The sequence below is a fragment of the Lissotriton helveticus genome, chromosome 4_1 (genome assembly GCF_964261635.1).
Source record: "Lissotriton helveticus chromosome 4_1, aLisHel1.1, whole genome shotgun sequence".
NCBI classification, from domain to species: Eukaryota; Metazoa; Chordata; class Amphibia; order Caudata; family Salamandridae; genus Lissotriton; species Lissotriton helveticus.
The window spans coordinates 1,100,971,761-1,100,997,061 of NC_136063.1; the positions used below are offsets into that span (position 1 = coordinate 1,100,971,761).

The 25,301-nt window shown below is 46.5% G+C and overlaps 1 protein-coding gene across 4 annotated transcripts in view; it reads right to left on the minus strand.

Moving 5' to 3' along the window:
- The window catches only part of HJURP (Holliday junction recognition protein), a 934,375-nt gene that overhangs the window by 519,132 nt on the left and 389,942 nt on the right, over window positions 1–25,301 (minus strand). For all 4 annotated transcript variants that reach the window (XM_078687703.1, XM_078687705.1, XM_078687704.1 and 1 more), the window contains one exon: window positions 13,047–13,114. In XM_078687703.1, the coding sequence (XP_078543829.1) occupies window positions 13,047–13,114 (68 nt within the window). The remainder of the gene's footprint in view (window positions 1–13,046; window positions 13,115–25,301) is intronic.

Below are 25,301 nucleotides of genomic sequence, written 5' to 3' on the forward strand. Positions count from 1 at the left end.
TCATTTACATTTCTTTCAGTGAAGTTGGCAGCCTGGCAAGAAGGCTTGTTTAGTTGTCTGCCCCTTCCTCGGGGTCACAGCCAGAAGACTCCTGCCTTACACAGCAGATGAAGCATTTCAAATCTCGGATTTAACCGCCCTGGAATGGCTGTCTTTTCACAAAAAGTAGGAGAACTGTTATTCAAAAATTTAAAAAGTATGGGCACGATGTGTCCCTCGGATCCCCCCACTTCGACCACTGACCATAGCACTGTCTGGTGCTGGCTCGTCATGGTAATGCTCTCACCCATGAGTCCAGCTGTTTGCCCAACATCCCAACATGCTATTAGAAGACCTTGGCTGCCTCCTGCTTCACCTAAGCCTCTAACTGCACATAAAATGCCTGCGTCATCGACTGGTTTCTCTGACCGGAGAGGAGGCAAAATCACCTCACCTTGCTTGGAAGTGTCACGGCAGTTAGCCCATCCCTTGCTGAGGCCCAGAGATTGCCATCAGCCCCTTATACTGTTCTGTGACAAAGGAATGTTTTTTTCGAATTTTATCCACTGCAATGAGAACACGTTTAGTTCAGAGGGTAGTATGGCAGCAACAGACATACCTCTGTAAGGACTTTGCAGAGAGACCTTAAAAACTAATTGCCCAAACAATCAAACAATCTTTATTCGGTTGAATCAGTCATAAACGATAAAAACAATAGACCAAAAATTCTTAAAACACTGGTTAAAAATACAGGTACCCCCGAGGCCGGCCGCAACCAAGTACCCAAGAGGACCTCGGTAAGGGCCTCACTGAAAGGGAGCAGCGGCTCCGACGAGGAAGCCGCAGTCTGGAGCACCTCCGTAAGGAGGTTGGCCTTAAGGGTCACCGTAGGGAGGTGGAGGGCCTCCGCAGCTTGATGCAGCACCATGGTGTAGGAAGCGCCCTCCTCCATAGTAGGCGGAAGGGAGGCAAACTCCGGGTCCAAAGACACATCAAGGTCACCCGCATCCTGAAGGTCATCCACCCAATCTGGTTCAGAGTTACACTACCGCGCAAGGGGGGTCCTCAGAGCCGTCCCAGTCCTCGTCTGGTTCCGGGGTATAAGGAGCCGGTCGCGGCGGCAGGGCCAGATCCTGAGAGGGACACAGTGGCGCCGGCAGCGGCACCAGCCCGGGCCGCGCTGGAGCTGCATCCCAACGCTGATCCCAGGCCGGAACAAAATGGTCCGGGAACCGGGGCAGGGGTGGGATAAACGGCACCCAGTGCGGCGCCTGTGGCGGAGCCAGGGGGGGCGCTGGGGCCGGAGTCCAGGGCAGCGTCGGGGCCGGAGCCAGCGGCGCTGCACCTTGTGGCGCCGGGGCCGGAGCCGAGGGACCCGAATTCAGTGGCTCAGGGGCTGGCACCAGAGGCTGTGCCGCTGGGCCAATAGGAGCCTGAGAGCTAAACAGGCGGTCCATGGCAGCAAGATACTCTTGCAGCTGTTCGGGAGTGGCTGACATACCCGGGTATAGCGGGTAGGCCGCGGGATTCCCAGGCTTAAGAGGAACCTGCAAACACAACAATGATGGACAGAATGTGGATCAATGTCACACATTCACCCCAGTCCAAAGATCTGGGCCCAAATCCATCGTTTTTCCACTCCACACCACCCTGGGTTAGACAATGGCGATATGCAAATCAGCGCTGACCCTGTGCCCCATGGGAACAGTCCAGTCCGAACTACAAAAGCCATGTCCTTCCCAGAACGGAAACAAGCATCCGAGGACCGGCCCGGTTTCGAGGTAACACCTCTCATCAGCCTTGAGAGGAGCCACAGGGGCGGAACCCCTGTCCCCCACGTCCGCCTCCGAGGAGCGACGGGGGGACGTTAGAGAGCGAACATGCTTCTTCGTATGGCGTCGCATACCGGATTCCGAAGGTGAAGACCTCGAGTCCGAAGAGCGATGGCCTCAATCCCGCAAGCGCCCCCTAGACCCGGAGCGGCGGTGAGAGGAGTGCCGGACCTCCAGCAAGCTCCCGCAAAGCCTTCGGGCCATAGCCCGGCAGTACCGACAATCCCGGGAGTCATGGTCATTCTCCAGGCAGTAGAGGCAGACGTCATGGGGATCCGCCACCGACATATTACGGTGGCACAACCCACAAGACTTAAAGCCGGGCATCCCTATGTGCATCAGAGAGACTAGAGGGAGACAAAAAGCCTAAACAAAAGTGGTCAAAAAGCGACCGAGGTACGTGCTCAATCCGGATCTGCGCTTTCGGTGCGGAAAAAGAAAGAACTGACATCAGCGCGCATGGGTGTCGCCTAAGTACTCTCTGTGATGTCATCTCGCCTCCTACGACGCCAGTGATGGACGCGGAGCCGCAGGACGCCACCTACTGGCGCGCAGAGGTACTTCTAAGCAGAAAAACGTTTCCGGATCCAGCCTGATTCCTTACCTTAGAATATCCCCAGGCATCTATCAATAACGTGTCTCTTTCAGATATACCTCTTTCAGTACTGTGAGCAACTGATCAATGTAGGTCTTATAAAACTCGATGGGAAGGCCATCGGATCTTGGTGCTTTCCTTGACTTCATCTGCATGATTGCTTCCCTCAGCTCATCATCTTCAAATGGCTTTGCCAGGAATTCGCGCTGTGAGTCGCCTAGCCACCCAAGAGCTATTTCTTCTAAATAGGGAGTAAAGTCAAGAGGGGAGGTGCATTATGAACTGTAGAGATCCGCATAGTAAGAGGTAAATGTGTTTAGAATATCGAGGCTCTCTCTATGGCGTGTCCCTACATTGTCAATCACATGCAACAAGAAGTTGGAGAAGCGCAGTTGTTTAATAGTGCTTGCCAATGCACTGCAAGGTCTCTCGCACTCCCCATAGCGTTGAGCAATAAAGTATTTGCCTCTAAATTTCACATCACAGTCTCCAGTAGCAGTATAGTCCGTGAGCTTTTCGCGAAGTGCGGCTCGCTGGGCACCTGAATTACCAGACCACATGTCAGCTTCCAGCTGTTTGATCTCAGTCTCTAGAAGGAGCAAGTTCCATCTAATGTCACGGAGTACCCCACATTTTTGGGATATATCTATGCCTCGGACAGTGACCTTAAAGGCCTCCCACATTGTGTCCACCTGATCAACAGAGCCTTTATTCCTGGCAAAGAAGTCCGCAATCTCTTACCCTAGTTCGGTTTGAAAAACGGCATCTAACAGCGCTTCAGGCCCTAGTCTCCAGCAATGTGGGGTGTCAATTGAGTCAGGGGGAATTATTTCTAGGTAAATCTGTGCGTGATAAGAGTATGTGCGGGCCAAGTGTTTGACCGAGTGAATCCAGGGAGCCACTCAACGTGAGCAAATTCAATAATCTAACCGAGACCACGTGGCATGTCCTGCTGTGTAAAATGTGCCTTCCCTATTAGTGGGGTGGGCATAACGCCATGCATCCACTAGTCCCTGTTCTGCAATTATCCCCGATAGGTCCTCCAGAGTATTGGTATAGTGGTGGTGAAGGGGGTTGGAATGGTCCAAGGTAGGACATAGAGCTCTGTTGAAATCGCCGCCCCATATAAAATGTGCGGAGCCGATTTTAAGTACTTGTCCCCAGAGTGAGGTGAAATAGTACCTCAACGACCGCCTGATCTTCTACACGCCCACTCGCCAGCTACGATCAACCAGCCACGCCCTCGCCACCGTACCACACATCCGCAGAGCCACCGCCGGAGGAAGATCCTTCTCCTACCTGGCAGCCAAGGCTTGGAACTCCCTCCCCATCCACCTTCGGCTGACCCAAGACCATCTCTCCTTCAGGAAGCAGCTCAAGACCTGGCTGTTCGAGCAGTAACGTACCCCTCTCCCCCCAGCGCCTTAAGACCCTTCCGGGTGATTAGCGCGCTATACAAATGCCGTGATTCATTGGTTGATTGATTGAAATAGTCGGGATCATCTAGGTTGGGGCCATAGCTACAGACGAACGTGACTGATTGTGTACCCAACGCACCCCAGAGCATGCAGCTGCAACCGACCGTGTCACTGTATGTGCCTCCCAATACGAATGGTGTGTGTGAGAAAGTGGCTCTATATATACTAGACAATAATGAAGTACAGTGTGTATAGAGTCCACAAACCCCAAAGGTATAACAGAGGATAAAGTCAGGACTGACCTTACTCTCAAAAGTGGTAGCTTGGTCGAGCTGTAAGGCAGTACCAGAGAGCAGTGCAAAGCATTTGTTGTACACACTCAGTCAGCAAAGGATTTCACACACTCAAAGACTGAACTCCAGGCCAATGATTGTTATATCCAAAGATATAGTTGTTTTATTTTTAGAACCAACAGGCAAAAAAATATACTTTGCTAGGTATGAGAACTCTCATGTAATTACTTTGCAAGGAAGCAATGAAGTTGGTGAACACAATAGGTACAGGAGTTGCTGAAGGCAACTCAAGTCTAGACACTTTAGCATCGAGCTCAATGAATTGTTACCATAAAAGTACAGTTGATTACAGTACAGATTACTTTAGTAGTTCCAGGACTAGATCCTAGATTCAGTCCTGGGGTCTAAGCTGAAACCAAGCTAGCAAAACATTTTAGTTACTGTGGTGAATTTTCATGAATATAAAGCTGTTTTAAAAGTTCCCACTTAGAAACTTTTCAATGACAATCTGGCAATGTTATTCAATGGGAGAAAATTCAGGTTGCAGGTAAAGTATGATCGCGTTCCTTTTGTAATCCAGTACTGGGCCTCTAGGGCCAGCACTGGGGTCTGAACTTAAAACAGGTAGGTAATTGCGTTTCAGAATTTCGTATGATTTTTAAAGAATATTTCAAGTTTTCAAAAGTAGGCACTTAGAAGAAATTCCATAGAAAAACAGACAATGGGTTCCTATGGAGAAAATACAGATTACTAGTAAACCTGGTAAGGATTACTTTTGCGGTTTAGTACTGGGCTGCAAGGTACAGTACTGGCTTCTCGCCTGCTTGCAGGCGAGTACTTCGGAATTCGGACTTCGGCTGATTTTATGCGAATATTTGCAGTTTTCAAAACTTCACACTTAGAAAATGTTCGAGTCAAAATGGATCAATGTTATCTAATGGCAGGTAAGTGAGTTACCGGTTTCCAGGTGAGTACTTGGCTGGTGAAGTTAAGGTTCCGGGTGTAGACTCAGGGGTCCCCCAGGGTCAGGTAAGTATAGTCGGTTCCGCCCCAGCAGCGCAGAGCCGGGCCAGGTGCAGAGGTAGGTAGGCCCAATGATATCCAATGAAGGAAAGGGGGCCTTCGGTTGATGGCGACTGGCTAGCAGGCCACGCGGCTGTGGTAGCTGTGCTCCTGGTCACTTGCTCAGGGCAAGGGGGGAAGTAGGATAGGACAAAGGTGGCACAGCCAGCGGCACTCGGGCGGCTGGGTGCAGGGTGCTTTTGAGCCGTCGGGCGCTCAATGTTATCCAATGGGAAAGGTCAAAAAGGAACAAAGACTGCAGACTCGGTGACGGAGACTCTCCAGGGGCGACCATCACTTCGAGAGGTAAGTTGGGATCTTGTAGCACAGGTAGGTACCCAAAGGGAGGCACAGGGGGCTGTAGGGCGCCGGGTGCAGGGGTGACTTTGGGTGTCGGAAAAGCTTACCCTCGGCTGGACGCAGTTGGGGTGGCCCCTGGTTCTGAGACAACAGGCGTCGGCTGGCTCGTCGAGGAGGGTCTTTGGGCACTGGACTTCGGGTCCCAGTCGCCGGGGGAACGTCCTCGTGGTCTTGGTTCGGTTGGGCCTGGACCAAACTCGGCGGGTGCAGATTGGGCTGGTCCGGAGCTTTCTGGTTGGCACCAGGTGGGTTGTTGCAGCAGAGCTTCTGCTGATAGGAGTCCCAGTCTTTAAGAGAGTCAAGGTAGGCAGGTCCTCCAGGTGTCCCAAGGTTGCTGTCCGCAGGAGTCGGCGGGATTAGGCAGGAGCAGGTTCCAGGATTGACAGGCCCGTAGGGCTGGGGCCAAGTAAGTGGTTGTCGTCCTGTTGTTAGCAGCTGCACGGCGGGTCTTCTTCTTCTTGATCTTCTTTCTTCTTTCCGTATCGGGATCTGAGGAAGGAAGGTTCGGGGAGCCCCTAAATACTGAATTTAGGGGCGTTACAGGTAGGGCAAGTGAGTACACCCCCTAGTCTGCTCCTCTCCTGTGGGAGGGGGGCAGGAGCCTAGCTGGGATTGGGCAGGGCTCCCCATCTACATGATGGCCGTAGCCCGGGTCGCGCTTCACCTCGTCTCCCCCACCTGAGGGGTGGGATTGGCACAGGCTGGCACACCCCCCTCTCTGACGTAGTGTTTCCCGCCAGTCTTCCCGCCAGAGTGAGGGTTAGGCCTTTGAAGCTTCCTCCTGCCCATCCTGGGGGAGGAGACCTAGCACCTCGCCCAGGATGTGCATTGTTGCAGGCCCAGGAGAGCGGGGGGCTCTCCACTTAGGGTCCAGCAACATGTCTGCTGTGTGGCAGCCTCTGCAGCCACTCAGCCCAGACGTGGATTGTAGGTTAGGATTTCAGAGGGCATCTCTAAGATGCCCTCTGCTACATTTTACATTAATTCCCCACACTGGCATCAGTGCGGGTTTAATGTGCTGAGAAGTTTGCTACCAAACTTGTCAGTCTTCAGTGTAGCCATTATGGTGCTGTGGAGTTCGTAATGACAACCTCCCAGCACCATATACTTTTAATGGCATCACTGCACTTACAGTGCCCAGGGATGGCCCTGGGTACTGTAGGGGCACAGGGCTCATGCACCTGTGCCCACACCTCTGGCATAGGGCACCCAACTAGAGGGGTGACTGAAGTATGCTAGGGCAGTGGGTTCTGTGGGCATGGCACACAGGCATGAGTGCCATGTCGACTATTGGTTTAGTTCTGTACTTAGGCACTCAGCCTGCGAAGGCAGTGTGTGGGTGCCAGGGTACAGGGCCCCTGAGGGTGGCACAATAAGTGCTCCACCCCTCAGGGGACTTCTCTGGTCACCATGCCCTGGGTACCTAGGGTACCATTTACTAGGTGCTGACAGGTGGCCAGAGGTGCCAATTGGGTTTTTAGTATCAGCACAGTTTTAGGGAAGGAACACAGGCCCTGGGTACCTGGTTGGCAGGAACCCAGGGCACACTCGGTCAAAGCACATCAGCAGTTCAGAAAAAAGTGGGGGCATTCCAAGGCAAGAAAGATGGCACTCTCTCACAGTGTGTTCTTCTTGACTATTATGAGTGTGCCTCGTGAGTAGGTTGAGTAGAAGCAGAATGTGTGTGCAGAGGCCCACCTACTGCCAAAGCAGGAAGGGCAACAAGGGTCTATATGAGTTTCTTGGGGCAAAGCGATTTTTATGTGGTGTCTGTCTAAATACGCTAATATTTGCCTCCGTTTACACGGGCCAGGAGACCCCTGAAATTCCATGTGAGCAGTTTGACGCATGAGCGATCAGATTGTGCTGTCATACAAAAGGGTGGAAATGTATTTAGCAAGGGTGTTGGTATTGAAGAGTATCATGTCCTCTCATGTACGATTGGATATGTGGAGCAATAGCTGAATTGTCATGTCGAGCTGCAGCTAACAAATGCATAGCAGAACAATAAAGAACATTCCCATCCCCTCCCCCCACAACAAACAAAGACTAAAACCCACAGTGAGTTAGCATCAAAACAAGCTGCTAATATCAATACCACCACCACCCCCAATGACACCCTAAACATCTGTGCAATCTTGATTATAGATGTGAGTGTATGGTGTTGCATAAGGATACAAAATAAAAAGGCTTAATAGTACCATCACAACGTCTTTTTCTAACAGCATCTTCTGAATGACCGTATTGGCGCAGTCAATGAATTCCCAAACCACCCCCACCCACAACAGCACCCCAAACGTGCCGGTATTAGGTCGCCCACCCAAACCCAGCTGACTGTGTTGACAGTCCGATAGGGTCAATGAGGCCCAGTGGAGTAATACGAATAAATGACCATAAGAAGCAAGAAAGACAGAACAATTCAGGGGATCTCCCATAACCGGGGGGGGGGGGGGGGGTACCAGTGGGCCATAAACCTTCACGTTCCCCATTCCTCTATCTGCTTCGTAGTCCCCAATCGCCATGGAGTCACGGGTGGGGGAGGGCGTTGGGAGGTGCCTGGTGATGCATAGTATGAATCTACCCAAGGACTAAAAGGAAAACAACATATACCGGATTAGAGGACACTAGAAGCATTCAAAACCCAGCAGGGCACTTAGCTGTCCGGGACCATCTTGTGGAGTAGGAGTCTCAGTGTGGGGGCGGAACTGGGGCCTCAGCAACGTAGAAGTCTAGTTGACGTCCTCCGCCCCCACCGGGAGTCTCTCCAGTGAAATTTGCGAGGGTGGGAAGGCATTCCCCGGGTCAGTGCCAGTCCAGGTCCATGAAGCCGCTGGTCAGTCAGTCAAGAGTTCTTTATTCAACGGTTAAAAACCATCATAAAAGCACAATATTGATACAATTTAAAAGAACAATTAAATTAGCAATGAACCCGACTTGCAATACAATTCATAAAAAGAAGCCGCTGGTCAGTCAAAGGATGGAGATGGGGACCGGGAAACGCCCTCCCGCCTCGGGGAACGCCTCTGGTTGGCCTTCAGAAAGTCCTCCGCCTGCTGTGGATTCGTGCAGAAGATATGTTTACCATGACTCGAGATCCGTAGGCGTGCAAGGTACATGAGGGCGTATTCTATGTTGGCTTTGCGCAGTTTTTGTTTAACAGGGAGAAATTTACGGTGCCTTCTTGCACTGATATAGTAAAGTCTGGAGATATGGTTAACATGTTGCCATCATATTGTAGCGGTTTCTGCTCTCTATGATGGGCCTCAGAGTCTCATCCGACGGTGGTCGAGGGCCAAGGGAGCGATGGGCACGTTCCACCACCAGGTGTGGCAAAAAGGAGTCAGTGCCAAAGGTAGTAGTTAGGAGGCGTTCAACATAGTCCTCCATATGCCTCGTGTTTGTGCTCTCAGGGATTCCTATGATGCGACTGTTGTTCCAGCGGCTTCTCGCTTCGATGTCTTCATTCTTGGCTGTGATCATTTTAAGTAGTTTATCCACTTGCGACATCTGTTGTTGCATATGCGAGGTGGCATCTTCAGTCTCAGAGAATCGATGCTTGGCTTCTTTCAACTGTCCGTTGTGCTTATCGACTTTCTGAACCAGGAAATCTAATCAAGTGTTCATAGTGTCCATTTTCCCGGAGAAGTCAGAGAGGCTATGCTGAACGGCCAGGAACAATGTCTTGACGTCATCTCCAGATGATGGCGAGGGTGTCGGGATCTGATCCGCACTGCTTGACCCGGAGTCTGCAGAGGTGGATCTGGTGGAGGCCTTTTTATTTTCGAAGGGAAGTCTGGGTTGTCGCCCATCAGGTTTCCCCATCTTTCTGCAGGTTGAGCAACTGCCACGATAATACAGGGACTGGGACGCGGACTAGGAGCAAATAGGTTCTTTGTGGACAGCGTCCCCAGGTAAGTGAGGCAGGTGGTGATAACACGTCTGAGTTCACCTCCCCAGGACCCCAGGTGGCAGTGTTGGTAGAGGCTGTGGCTCTTGGGTGTGTAGAAAGGCGGGCAGAGCCGTCAGATGCCAAAGAAGGTAAGCATTGAGGACTGGAATGCAGCAAGGTAGCAGCAGTCAGACCTCAATGCAGCACCCGCTCATTCAGTCGAAAATGGCTCCATCATCACTGTAGTACGGTGGGCAATAGTTCTGGTGTGTACTGGCTCTTGTAGCAGTGCACAATCAGCAGAGACCCTTCAGGATGCGGAACAGGAGTGAATTGGTTCTTTGTGGACAGCTTCCACTGGTAAGTGAGGCAAGCAGTGGCAATGTGTCCGGCCCCGCCTCTCCAGAGCCCCAGATGGCAGCGTCGGTAAAGGCTGTGGCGATGTGGGGCTCACAGGTGTGTAGGCAGGTGGGCAGGGCAGCCAAATGCCAAAGGAGGAACGCGCCAAGACTAGAGTACAGCAAGCCAGCAGTGATCAGTCCACAATGCAGAGGCCATTCATTCTGTCAAAATGGGGCCATCACCGCTGTAGTATGCGGAACGACAGCTCCAGAGCATGCCGGCGCCCTCAATGGTGCAAAGCCAGCAGTGGCCCTTCAGTATTTTACAGCAATCAGCAGTCTTCACAAGCCTAGAGATCAGGCCTGCTCGGGTAGGAGCTTTTTGGCGAAGCAGCAGCCTGAGGGGGGTGGGGTGGGGGGGGGGCGTTGGGTGTGGAGGTTTTATATATTTATTTATTTATTTATGCATTTTTATATAGCGCGGACTTTACCCGAAGGCGTCAGAGCGCTTCACAATAGGAACAGAAATGAAACATAATGAGAAACATTACAAAATAACAGATTACAAAAGCATACGTTACGTTACATAAGGTAATAGTGACAATTGTGAGCAAACAAAATACATGAGGTAGTAAAAATTGTGAGCAACCAAAAATACATGAGGTAGTAAAGGTAATAGTGACAATTGTGAGCAAACAAAATACATGAGGTAGTAAAAATTGTGAGCAACCAAAAATACACGAGGTAGTAAAAAGTGCACAAGAGGAAAAGTGACAAGTGTGCAGTTACAAGAGAAAACAAAGTATAATTTGAGGTATAATACTGCAATAAGTGCTAGACACTCAGGCACAAGAACAAGCGTTACGTAGGCAAAGATGGCACTTGTGCAAGTATCAAAGGCCTGAGGGCGGGGTGGGGGGGGGGGGGGGTGGAGTGTAATGGCACGACCTCACCAGCCAAGAACTCCCCGGTTTATGGCAAACCCACTCCTACCCACTCACGCATGTAGTGGTAGAAATCCCGGCCGTCTCATCAACCTCCCCGATGAAGGCAGGCGTAATGGGATAATAGTCTGTGACTGCAAGAATAGAGAGGTGGCGGACCCGGTACAGGCAGGGCCCGTGACTGTGCGAAAAACCCTGGGGTGGTAGTAGCAGCAGGAGCCGGGCGGAGCTTATGGCGCCCACCTCCCTCATTTGTCTCGCGATCTGGGTGGTTGTCGTAGGTGGCCCCTGGGGCAGAAGAGCTGCGGCGGTGCACCGGGGCTCTAGGAAGCAGCCGCCACCTCGGAGAGAGCGCCCGAGCCGGCACCGGTGGCGGAGCACGAGACACAGGGAGAAGATGAAGGAATGGCGCGCTCTCACCGGTAATTAGTAGTCCTCCGAGTTTCGGGCAGGCAGTCCCGCCTCTCCCCACATGCAGAGGTGAATCCCTGCTTAGTTACAGCGGCAGCCCCAATGTAGGTGGAAGAGACAGGGAGCCGTTTCTCACATGCGGTATTATGCAGGGAGCGGGCTAGGTGAAATCTGGGCTGTCAACCACGTGGGATCCCCGAGACTCGGGTGGCAGTGGCAGCTGCTCAGGTCTTCCGGTGTACCGCTCCCGCTAAACGGCAGAGTTCGGGAGGTCGTTCCGGATGGTCACCGAGGCTAGGAGAGCCAAGATTTTGCTCACATAGGGGTCTAAAAGTTGCAAGGAGCATGTAGCCAGTGGCATAGCGTTGATTTGGTGGTAGAAGGAAGGATAATTAGCGGATAGGATTACCAAGCTTCCCGAGCCTCACTGGTGTGCGGCCATCTTGGATGGGTGCCACCTAGCGCCCCCCGGCAAGGAACAGGTCTGCCTCTCCCATCCTGGCAGGTTTGTCCATCCTGCAACACCCTAGTGCCCCTTAGTCCCAGACTCTGGGAGAAATACACCAAGGCAAACTGCCACTATAATCACAGCCATGTAACCCAGGACACAGGCTTCGGCACCAAATGATTAGGACAAGAAAATTCCAACTTTCTGGGCATTTTCAGAGCTGTAACTTAAAATCTTACTTTACCAATAAAGAGGATCATAAATTACAATCCCTTAGAGACCAAGCATGGTATTTCTACCTCTTCCCAAACAAAAGTGATCACTTGTTAAATGTAATTAGATAACCCAATGTTATCCTATGTGAGAGGTAGGCGTCACAGTAGTGAAAAATGAATTTCTGAGTTTTTCCCTACTAGGACATGTAAAACGTAAAAGTGCATGTCCAACTTTTTAAATACACTGCACCCTGCCCTATGGGCTGTTTAGGGCCTACCTCAGGGGTGACATTCAAAATTACGTTTTAAGCCTAGCAAAAGGTTTAGTTTTTCAGGGTGGATTGCCAGTTTGAAACTGTACTAGGGACTTATAAGTAAATTAAATTAGACAATCAGGATTAGGCTAATGTAACCATGTTTAAAGGAGAGAGCGCATGCACTTAAGCAATGGTTAGCAGTGCTAACGTGCACTGAGTCCGAAAGCCAACATAATTTAATTCAGAAAATAGGTGAGGGAGGGAGACTCTTCAGAGAGGGCCAAGAACACCACCACCCCTAACCGCTAAAATGACTCTTATCTCCCTTAACTACAACGTACAAACCTAAATTTACCCTCACCTCCCTTTACCACTGTCAACCTCTACACCCTAACAATACCCTCATCTCCCTTTACCACTGCCCAACCCTAAACCCTAAAATGACCCTTACCTCCCTTTACTACTACCCACCCCTATGTCCTAGGATTTACCTTTACCTTCCATTACAACTATCCAAATCGAACACTGGCAAAGGCATAAATACCTGTGTGACAAAGGAAATGCATGCCAAAGACTTTGTAGCATAAGGTTTTTCCCCTGAGAAATATTCACAAAGGAAAACATCTTAGAGTACATCAAATTAAAATTCATGGACATCAATGAAGTCTAAAATTAAGCACCACATCAAGGAAGCACATATTAAAGAATCCAGTTTTGCGAGGTGTCATTATATACTAATTTATCTATGGCATTTACAATCTGTGTAGTTTGCAAGTACACTGTACATTGTGGAAGATTGAATGTAACATGCACTCAACTACAAAATATCTGACCCTTCATTGGCTGTTTCACATTTCAGTTACATTTCCTTCAGTGATGCGAGGGCGTCCCATGTTATCTTTACCATACCACTCAATTTTGTGATCCTCTAGCAAGACAAAAATATACTTTCTATTATTCATACTTTAAGCATTTTCACTGGTGCCTAAAAATAAAACTCACAATGGCATCCGTTTTCAGACTGGTAGATGTTGCGTGGACCTCTTGTTCTTCAGGGTCATCTTGTTCATCTACAATATCACAAAACATATTGTGTTTATTTCCTTGCAAGTAGTAGTAAACAGAACATATTGTTTGTCCCCTTTCCATAATTTGGTATAGACTCAGAAAATTCAAGTTCTCCAAGCTAACTAGACATCTATCTGGTACACATTTTTAACAACAGGTGTCACATTATCATTTTACCTGGGAATTCTATTTATACTTTTTTTAAAAACTATTTTAAACAAAACATTTTGAAATACAATTCAGACTCGATATCAGTTACCCACATAATTAAATAAAACACTGGCTATGCTGCACTACTCATGAAAGACTACCTGAAAACTATTTTTTTCCATTACGTGAAAGCAATTCTATCGTCCATCAATTTTGCACAGTACTATAAAGGTTAGCATGACAGTCCACAGACGTGTACGTCATCAAGCTGGAGGCTGGGAACTCGCAAGACCCCACTGTACAATGAAAGTTAAAAATAAACAAGATATGGGTGGGAATGGTGCAGGGGAACTAAAAGAACAAGATACTTTCCGTAAAGCTCCTTCTATTGGGTACTTTATCGAAACTGATTCCTCAACTTGATAATACTCTAAAGCATCAGACTACATCCAAGCACATTTTCAGATAATGGTGCGGGGGCACATATAAGAGCCACCCTTGGGCACTGACATATTTGTAATCTTTCTCTCTCCACTTCCTCAGACACAGAGGACTCCAAACAAATAATTGAAAACAGTCTCCTTATCTCTAACGAGGAACATTAATAAAGTTATAAAAAATAATCTTCACAGAATGGACAGGACGGTGAGGTGATTATTTACATTAAGAATAGCTACCAAAGGTAATGGGTCTGCCAAGTGTACTCAGACCAGACCGTCATGTAGAACTGTGTGGGCAAAATGGCTCTGACTGTCAAGACAGTAATGCTTCGTGAACATGTGCACCGATGCACGCGTTGCAGCCTGGCAGGTGTACAGAACCGATTCTCCTCACACCAGTGCTGTAGCAGCAACCTTGGCTCTGGTAAAATAGGCCCACAGGTCATAAGGAGGTTGTTTCTTGCCCACTATAGAGCAGATTTTGTGGCAGAGGACTATCCAAGCTTACAGGGCCATATGCAGCACCACCTTTCCATTTGTTACTCGAGAAATCCCTTCAAAAAGATGGTCTCCCACACAATATTTTTTTGTTAGCTCAATGTAGAAACTCAGCACCATTTTAGGGTTAAGGCGATGGAGCCTTTCTTTGTCCTCCGAGTGATGTGGTGGAACAGAAACACTAGAAGAGTGAGTTGGCCCATATGAAAAGAAGACTCCCTATTTGCTAAAAAGTCCACTCAAGGCCCTAAGCACCAATTGCTCTGGCAAAGGGTGGTATAGAGCAGTTGCACTGAGGTCATAACAATAAGGAAGACAATCTTGAGCATCAAGAGTCGCAATGAGGAGCTGTGCATTGGCTCAAATGGCGACCACATGAGAAATATTAAGGCTAGATTTAAATCTCGGTACAAAAGGGGGTGGTGATCTCAAGCACCTCCTCTGAGCACCCATTCTATCACTATATATTTTTGGGCGCTAAGAGTTCATATTTTGATGAAAATGTACGATTACTGTGATTACAAAAATGTAACAAAAAAATCTTTGGAATATAATATGCTTGTGTGGGTCCAAATTTCTTTGACTTATTCTGTTTTCCTGCCTTAACCCCATATCTGGTGATTGATTCGAAGGGGTTTGTGCATACATTGTTTGAAGATATTGAGTAATTTACCCCAACATGAGTTATAGTAATCTTTCTGTTCTTTTTCGGTTGGACCACTGCTGTCTGTATCACGAGTTACCCAGTCCTTCAGGTTAATTTTGGGTCACCCCATTGTTTTCTAACAGGGAAGGCTTTCAGAGCCAGAACGATCGCCCAAAGCTCCAGAATATTTATGTGGAGATGGCTCTCCAATGGAGATCAGAGACCTCTGATCTCCACTTTCCCCTGTAGACCACCTCAACGCAGCAGTGACATAGCTGTCAGAACCGTAAAATGTATGTGAGGAAGGGAGAGGGGCCTGCTGCATGTCAGGCTGGTTCTGGGATTTCTGCAGATATACAGTCATCTCCAGCGAGATCTGAGTGGAGGTGCGACAGATGTCTGGCTTACTTGGATCGGAGGTTCTACTGTAGGCCCTGTAATAATGCATTATTTGATTCAAGGCGCTGTCGCTTCGGTGAACGCTTCAGCAGAGAGTCACAGTTCACTGCCTCTCTCCTTACGCTCAGGCAGTAGAGAGGGAGCACGCCTACCTACCATTGGGAAACCTTTTTTTTTTCTAACAATGTGACCGGGAGCGTCTCCACTGTCCTCCTTTCTTCGGTATCAGCCGCTCAATGCAATCAAGCCTATGATCGATTTCTGGTGTTTAATATTCCGCCCTGGGTTCCTTCAATACTGAATTGGCACAATTTGCCACTGGTTGCGTCATTCTATACACGCCAGGACGAGCACTCCATTCTATTAGCATTCTTATCGGGCTCTATTATTGTCAAATTTTGTGTTGTGAGCTCTCCTCCACAGCCATTTCTTGTCTCAGGCATATATTACTTAGCCCTGATGATGTTACCTAGATTTTAAAATAGGATCGAAAAGTTGTCAACCTGTAGTAGCATGACTATTGCAATGCCTTCTTAATTTTATTAACAATAGCATTGGTACCTTTGATGGAGCAAGGATTCAAGAAAACGAAACTTGCTCAGAGCAATTCCTCATTAACAGTATTATTAGAAATAGAAAAGAAAATTAAATTAATATGCACGCACAACATTTACCTAAGGGAATGAGAGCTTTATGCATGCTTAACTAATGAAAATAGGATGCAACGCAACTAAACCCGCTTTAAACTGGAATACGCTATTGCGCATGTGCAAATTAGAACTACGTAGATAGTAACGAGACTAACCTGTTTTGAGAGGGATAACTCTCATTCATGCGCAGAAACTACTAACATTGGGTCTTGAGGTACTGCATGCCTGGCATATGCTTTCCTGAATTTAAAGAGCTATCGCTGCTAATGCTTTGCTTAGGAAAGAAGAAAATAACATGGGATAGAGTAGAAGTGGGTGGTGAACAGTGAAAATCACTAATTTGAGAAATTAACATTTGTTTATGATTCCTTTACTAATAGTGTACGTTTAGGCCTCAGGTGACACACAAAAGAAAAATATGGCGTTTAAAATGGATGCGAGCTAGATATGCGCAGTGTAATAGTGTTGTGAACTGATGACCGAGTCACTGAAAGGCTGCCACGAGCCAAGGACACCCGCCGTGTGAAAATTATTCTCAACTGTAGAACTGTATTGAATGCATTTTGAATAGTAACAATAAAAGCATGGGAGCGGCAATGAGACAGAATATTAAATGAGCTAAAGGGGATGGGTTTTGAGAGACAAAAAAGTTATTAAAAATGTAAACATGTCAGCGTGAGGTGATAACTCCGCTGTCCCTATCCAATCAGAGTTCGTATTTCATCAAGATTTGTAACTTTTGAGGGTGGGACGTTCAGAAATGAAGACTATAACTAGAGTGACTTAATTTTTAAGAATTGTCATGTCATGCATGCAAGCGAGGAGAGGCAAGCACGAGTGCAAGAGAGAGAGAGAGGGAGAGGCAAGGACTACTGTTGCTGAGGAAAGAGAGAACAGACTGGGAAGATTCACCTCTGAAAGACACTTGATTAGATCGAAGATTACAGAAGAATATCGAGTAGGGAGAGAGTGTAAGTGAGGGATGCGTCCCGGGGCGGCGGGTCAATAGAGAAGTTTAGTAAGTATTACCTTGCCCTGAGCCTGTCCGATAGCCTTTGTCTGAGTCTTAATCGGGAGGTCACCACCAGCCCTTTTTGGCCAGAGAGTTGGGTTTCTGAACTCACCTTTGGGTAATTATTATTCTGTCTCAAGTTTGCATACCTTTTGCAAATATTTGATTTATTATGCCTTCATTGATTTGTTGAATGAGTCTGTGAATTGAATGTACATTGTTAAAGGATTTTTTTCCTTCCATGAACATTTTATGGAGTTTTAATTTGTATTAATGAGTGCTCATTTATGACTGAGATTTAGATAAACTTATTGAATCTTGCCTAGAGTCTGTGGTTTATTTCAATAGAATCTGTAAGTTTAGTTAGTTAGTTTGTTCATATCACCATCAACTACTCAACTAATGGTCCATCGAACAAAGGAAGAGTGTTGATCTGTGAAAATTAGTTAGACATTGAATAAAGATTTATCAAGAGTAAATTGAATTCTTATTGAGTTAACTAATCAAGATCAAAGTGAATTATAAAACTTGACCCCAGCAAAACAGCTAGGAAAATCTGATTGTTGTATATTGGCCAATTTAATTTCTCAGTTGTTTGTGAGGTTTTAGTCACTGGCTTTCCGCTGGATCACCTTAATAGATGTGACACTAATTGTTTATTTTTATGAAGTCACTCTGTCAATGTCTGAGTTATGTTAACCAAATCATATGGTGTCTCGTATGTTTCACACTATATTTGTTTCGGTTTTCATTTACCTTTTTGATCAATATTAGTTACATTGTGTTATTACTTCATTTGATTAGTGTTGTCATAGAATCTATTTGACTTCTATGTTTATTTTTGTACAATATTTTGTTGGAAGGGACTGCTTGTTCCTCTGAAAATAATCGAACCCCTGGTCCCTGACATATCCTTGGATTCCCTTGTCTATGAAAATATACTCTTATGTCATGTGGGATGAGGAGGAGACATGAGGCCAAGATTTCATGCTGCCTCTGAGCTATCCCCATGGCGAGCCAGGATGGAGTCAGAAACGTCAGGATCATATGCCAATTGTCTTGGACTGGATGCAGTAGCTGAAAGGCCTTAAACGACACCTAGTCCGGATGCATCCAATGGGGAGAATCCTCTATTTGGGGCTCAGGTGGAATGGAAAAGTCCAAGGGTGTAAGGAGTTCACCCATCATCTGGAGATGATCTATTACAGTCTTCAACGAGTCCTCCTGAGGTACTGGAAACACATGTATCACTAACCTACAAAGGTAGTCAACGACAACAACCAATACTTTCATGAACACCCAAAGGGCCTGAGTAAGGCATAAGGAAAGCACTGGCAATTGAAAGTGTCCTTAACTAATTGAAAACTGCAGGTAAAGCCTGTGGGACTGCAGGGCTGGGTTAACGAAAATACATGTACTGCAAGCCTCTGGACACCATTTAGTCTCCTGTGTCCACAGCAGAAAGAACTCAGCAGAGTTAGCATTTCTAATCTGTATTCACCAGAAAGGCATTCAATGGCAGAGTCCTTAGTTCATCATCCATTTGGTATGGGAAAGCAGCACAAGCAGCACCCCTCACTGCTCTTCAAGTGCAGTACCTGCTTGTTAACTTACTGCATTAGGATTCCATTGTGATCCTCTGACAATCTCTTAATCCTAGGTAAAACATGGGTGGAGAGGGAACAAAGTGCAGCCCCTCTGAATGATTTGTAAGACCTGTCTGTCTGATGTGATGGACTTCTAGCCATTTTGGAAATCTCATATCCTGCCTCCTACTGACTACCAACTATGATGTGCTTGCTTGGCAAACTAAAGAGGCTCAGGAACAGCTGCAGCATTGCTGGCGCCAATGGTCTCTGATTCCTGTAAGTCCTCTGCCAAGAAATGGCTGGGTCTGCTCCTGCAGCTCAGGTTCGGAGGGCTGGCATGGTCTATAAGCTAGCCCCCGGGAACAGTTACAAAACTTTCTATGGAGCTGGTGAAAGTGCTTGGATGGACACAGACCATTCCAAAGACTGAGTTCTGAAGTGACTTTCTTTAAAAAGTTCCTGGGCCAAATCAGCTTTCTCTATAAACAACCTGGATCCATCAAAAGGCATACCCATTTTGGACTGTTACATGGCTCCTGAAAAGGTAATTGTTCTCGTCCAGATGCTTCTTCTGATCACAGCACTGGTGCCAATAGCTTTATGTATTCAATTTGTGTCCAAGCCAGCACACACTACATACTTGGTGTGAGGAAATATGGTGTGCTTTTTATGGGGAGGTTATGAGACCTCACCGTGTAATACACTCAGTTCAGTCAATTCAGTCAGGCTCATATGTAAAACCTCTAGCTCACTCGAGTAGCTGTGGCTTTGAGCAGCAAGGCTTTAACAAAGGAACAAGAGTAAAGCATTTAGCAGTAGCAAATAAATGGGGATAAATAAGTCACATAAAAGCAATCCAAAATTAAGTATAAAAGTAGACCCTATTTTAAAAAACATTTAAGCACCAAAACAAACAATTTCTACCAGAGGGTTCCGGAGAAGTTGATTTTTAAGTAAATCGCAAATTACCACAAAATTCCAAAAAGCATTGGTAATTGCAAAGTTTGGAAACTTCGTAAAACTTTTAAAGAGTTGTGTTTGGCTACTCCGGGCCGTACTGGGTGACCAACTCCAACAGGGGGTGGTGAGTGGGGCTAGTGAGGAGTAGTAGGGCAGTCACCAAAGTAGTCTCAATTCCAGTTCCATTCCCTATTGGAGAACTACCATAGACTTTAACAGTGAGTTCCTGATGCAAGGGATATAGGATGCGGAGGATGCTGTGCGATCAACAGGGAGCTTCCTTGGGCTATTCCTCGGTCCACGCAGAGCAACTGTGGCCACAGTGATCGAGGCCCCTCAAAGTCCTTTCATCTAGCAAAAGTTCACTTGCCACTGGACTACTGGTCTCCAGTCATAGCAAAACCAGCAGTTCAGTTTGGTGAAGGCTAGTGTCTGTCTTGGGTGACCAAATTGCACTCAGATGACCCTCCAAGGTCCAGCAGACTCAGGGGTCACTTTTGAGTGTCAGGACTTGGTCGTCTGAGCTGAAAGTTAGTGGTCAGAGGCGGTCAAGTGATTGTGGCTACTGACTGACCAGGACTGACTTCGTCAGCTTTTGTTGTCATGGTGCAGTAACAGCCAACTCAGAGTTCACCTCTTCTGTCTGGGGCTTAGGATTGACTTGTCCATGAGCCAGGTACCACAGGCACAGTCTTCTCTTAGCTAGCCCAAGGAGCAACTGCAGTCCAGGGATTGGCAAAGTCTCCCCCGCCAGGTCCAGGGAGAATTAGGGCAGTCCTCTCTCCAGCCCAGACATGATTGGAGGTCTGGGTGCCAGGGGTGCCAAATTTATGCTAGAATGTACCCTCAGTGATTGTGTTGGTTAATAGCCAATGGGCTACTAGGTCCCCTCCCGCTTGATGACGACTACCAACAATGTGAGTCATCTAGGTATTCCAGAGTGAACGATTCTGCACACTTTCAAGAAGTCTGAAACCTTCTCAAGTGGTGTGAAGCTTGCTAGACAAACCTACAGGTATGGTTACCAAAGGCCTATATACCCACGGAGAAAACAGCAACTGGTCTTTCCTTTCTTTCCCGACACCAACCCATACACCTGAACAAAAGAGCAGCACCTCTCGTGTGTGTCCACCATTTGCGCTTCAAAGGCAGCTTTCGCTTTTGGAGTTCGCCTTTTGGGCTCACAAGCAGTGTGGCTTCCTGTCAAAGAGAGGTGACACCTCTTCCAAAAGCAGGCCTCTATTGTTCCTGCTCCTGGATGTCGTTCAAACTTTTTCCGAGGAGGGAAGAAGGCTGTCCAGAATCTGTGAATGGCCAACGGAATACGTGGGCAATGGGGTGGCAGATTTCTAAACATTGCATTTACTTAAAAGTTACATTAAATTTGACTTGGGCATAAAGTCAGGTTTGAGGTGATGTTTATTTTAATACCTTGAAGTACCAACTGTAATAGGTCCATTCAGAATTTGGCACAGCTGTGTTGTCAGCGTGTAACCCTGTACTCGCCAATGGGGCTACTAGCTTTTCCACAGTAAAAAAAACAATTTGGGGTTTCTACTGTTAGGCCGGGTTAAAAAAAGTCCTACTTTTTAATATACATCACTCTGCTTTAGGACTAGATAGGCATACTGTAGAGCTGACAAATAGATTAGAAAGGGAGGTTTGGCTTTGCCATTAGTATAAATGGCAAAGTTGAGTTAGCAGTTTAAAACTGCTCTGTCTATCTGCAGTGTACTGGAAGACATATTTTCACATTGTCACATCCATGGTGGCACAATAAGTACTGCAGCGCTGGTGGAACACTTTGACTCACAGGCCCTGGGTGCCACTTGTACCAAATACTATGGATTCACAAATGAGTAAAGTTATAGCAACTGCGTATAAGATAATCAAACATATACTTTCAAGAATCAGAGCACTGCCACTGAGGTTTGGTTTGCAGGTCTCAGTGCACTCTCCGATTCAAAAACCAGTAGCATCAATCCAACCATTGAGAGGTGAACTTGCAAAAGGACTATGTTACTTGCCCTGTAAGCATCTGTTCATGGCATTTAGTGCTGTGGATTCACAGGCTCTGCATACTTCTGCCATCTAGTGTTGGGTCAGGAGTTGTGAAGTTGTTTTTGTATGTAGAAGTCTTTTGAGTCACTCCTCCTGATGACATTACGCATAAGCATCAACTACTTTTTAAAATTGTTTCACCCACAGGCGGGTAAGGAAGGAGTGTAAGGTATGTGTAAGAAAAGCAACATCCATGCTAAATGTAAGCATATCATATAAGTATATAATGTAACAACAACTCCCACAGTCGTCCAGGGAGGAGGGAGGGTCCATGTGAATCTACAGCACTACATGCCACAAACAGATGCTTAGAGGGTAAGTAACAATCTCTTCGATGGCATATGTGGTAACAGATACACATGCTCTGCACAGATTGTAAAGTAGTCCCTCCTAAGAAGCTGTGGCTAACCTTTGGAAGTTGCAAAAGTTTGAAAAAGAGTACGTAGCACTGTCTGACCTACACTAGCTTGTTGGTGAGCTAAACATCCACACAGTAGTGTTTGGTACATGTGTGTGGTGTAGACCATGTAGCTGCCTTACAAATGTCAAATATGAGAAAATATTTTGGAGAAAGGCCATAGTGGCTCCCTTTTAACGTGTGGAACGTGCTCTTTTGGTCTTAATGTAGCAAATGTGAATATATTTGACTATCCATCTGGCTATGCCCAATTTGGATAGTGTGTTGTCTTTATGAGGTGGAAAAAAGGCTAAAAGAGTTGCTTTGTTTTCCTGAAGATGTTAGTTTTATCTATGTAGGACAACTAGGGAATAAACAGCTCTTTCTGCAACAGAAGCAAGGTGAGGGGAAAAAATGGGAGCTTGATTGATTGATTGAGATGAAATTGAGACATTTGCTTATGTCTATTTATTTGGAAGAATGGTTCTTCTAAGGTTAGAGCCAGGAGCTCACTAACACGTCTAAGTGAGATAACATCAACTTAGAATGCCCCTATCTGAGAATGAAAATTGAAGGGGGCACAAGTGAAGAGGCTCAAAAGGAGAATCCATAAGTCTAGTGAGAACAATGAAAAGGTTCCAAGAGGGTGCTGGAGGAGCCCTAGGCGGAATAACTCGCTTGAATCCTTAAATGAATGCCTTGATGACTGGGATTTTGAATAATGAGAATTGCTGCCTCCTTTGCAGATAGGCAGCCAAGGCAGCAATGTGCAACTGGCATGGAAGTGTAGGCTAAATTTGTCTTTGCAAATGAAGTAGGTAGCAGATAATGTCTTGTACCATGGATTTTATAGGATCAATTTGTATGGCCAGTTATGCTGCAAATGTTTCCATTTTGCAGCATAACAGGTTCTAGTTGTGGGTCAGCGCGCTTGTTTGAAATTGTCAGTCAGTCAAGTTTCTTTATTCGATTAATAAAAATCAAAAAAGATGGACACATAATACATTTCATCATTACATCATTACAACATTACATGCCCAGTACATTGATCTATTGGTTACAAATTTTAAAAAATGCAAGAAATTCATACGACCATATTTCATAAAATTAACACATATGGATGGAATATAAAAGTTTTAAAAAGTTATAAAAAGTAATAAAAAACATCGTATATGCTAAAAATGATCAAATATTAAACAGTAAAGACCCTGAGTTTAAGCGATTCTTGTTAATGCGTACTGCTGCGACTAAAAAATTTGCTACATGGAATGTTACTTTTGCAGTGGGTAAAAGTTGCAGGAACATAAGTGCTGGCCTAACCTGTACAAAGCCTGCCTCACGCAAAATTGGTAACAAGTATTTTTTCCTAATCATGGTATAGTGACCACAAAACATAATAAAATGTAAAGTGTCCTGAACGGAAAAATGATCACAGTCACAGGGTTTCGCATTCTCTGGTATATCCCAATTTTGATACTGGCCAAGCATTAAATGAATAAGGTTAAAACGAAATCTGATTAAGAGAAATCGATGAAATGGTCTGGTTACTAAAATAAGATAGGGTTCAATGCCCGGGACTGTCATTAGTATGTCATTCTTTCTGACAAGTGGCTACTTTAATTCAGTTTCTTCCCTTTCTGATATATACATATTAGCCAAGCTACTTTTCACTGTGTTGACATCCGCTTTTGTAATACATTCTGGTGAGAGAAAAAAGGTCAGGACGACCCGCTTGTGTAAGTTGTGACTTTACATATCTCACCCGTGGGATGTTTAAGGCTCTATCCAAGGCTAAACAATCTTTAAGAATTATATGATTTAATGAAATCTCCTTGTTAAGCCAAGTTTTTAGCCAGCAAGTAACTGGGGCTAACTTTAATGCGTCTGTTACGTAACCCAGACCCAGTTCAGCGTGTAGTAAATATATAGGGGTGGAATTAGGGACAGAAAGCAACGATCTCAGGAATTTATTTTCCACCTTTTGAATCTTGTCATGGTTCGTATGTCCCCAAATGGCGGAGCCATAATAAGCTATGGACAGGCATTTTGCTTTATATACCTTTATAATAGTCACCATTGGGCGGGCTCCCAGCCTTTTCGTAAATCCAAGCAAAGCTGCAGCCGCTCTAGCTACAGCGTTGCTTTTTGAAAGTTGCTGGGGCCCCCAAGTTCCTCTATCATCAAATAAGACTCCTAAGTATGGAAAGGATGGGACTCTCATTAGCTCCTGCCTAGTACAAAAATAAGTTTTAGTTTTCTTTTTTCTACCTGCAGCTCCAGTGATCATGATCTGCGATTTCTGGGTGTTAATTTTCAGATCTAGGGAGGCCATACAATTACCAAAAGAGTCCAATAGACGGCTAAGGGCCACCCCTGAACGTGCCAGAAGGACGGCGTCATCTGCGTACAGGAGGACCGGGATCTTTGTCTCTCCTGCACGCGGGATGTCCAGGGATGCGTCCGCCAAGACTGGCTCAAGGGCATTAATGTAGAGTGTGAAGAGGAGGGGAGCTAGGATACATCCTTGCCTAACACCCCTCTCTGATTTAAAATGACAGGTGCACCTGCCCTCCTTGGTGACTCTAACCGAGGCCGACAGGTCGCGATGAAGTTCGGCTATATAGCTAACCAGTGGGGGATCAAAGCCCATGTCCAAGAGGACCCCCCACAGCTTCCCCCTGTTGACAAGGTCGAAAGCTGAGGAGAGGTCCATAAAGGCCATGTACAGAGACCCCCCCTGGCGATCGAGTACTTATTTATAAGGAGTTCAAGATTAAGACACTGATCCAGTGTGCTCCTGTTTGCCCTGAAGCCATATTGTGCATTTGACATAATCCCTTTCCCATCGAGCCAGGTGGTCAGTCTCCCCAATAGCACTCGACCCAGGATTTTTACACTGGAGTCTATTAGCGAGATCGGCCTATAACAGGCTGGATCTCTCCTCAGACCTTTTTTAAAAATTGGGATGATTGTCGGTTTTGCCCAAGACTCAGGAAAGTTATAGTCGCTTGTAGCATTAAAAACATTAGTAAGAATTTTGGCCCAAAAAGTCGGCGCGCATTTGAAGAGATCAGCAAGTACCCCATCTGGGCCTGCTGCTTTATTCTTTAATGTATCATTTATGGCTTTCTCCACTTCCTCGGCCCTAAAGGCCGGCACCATTACTACATTTCCCGAGTACGTTATCTCATATGCAGTAGTATGGGCTGGATGACTATATATGTTTCCAAAGTGTGCCACCCACTGTTCATCCGGAATAATGCATTCTACTCCATGGTTCTCTATGCCCGAGAAGTAAGGATGATTTATAATTGACCAAAATTTGGAGCTGTCCCGCTGTACCTCAGCCGATAATAAATCGTTCCAGGCCTTATCTTTAATCTTTAA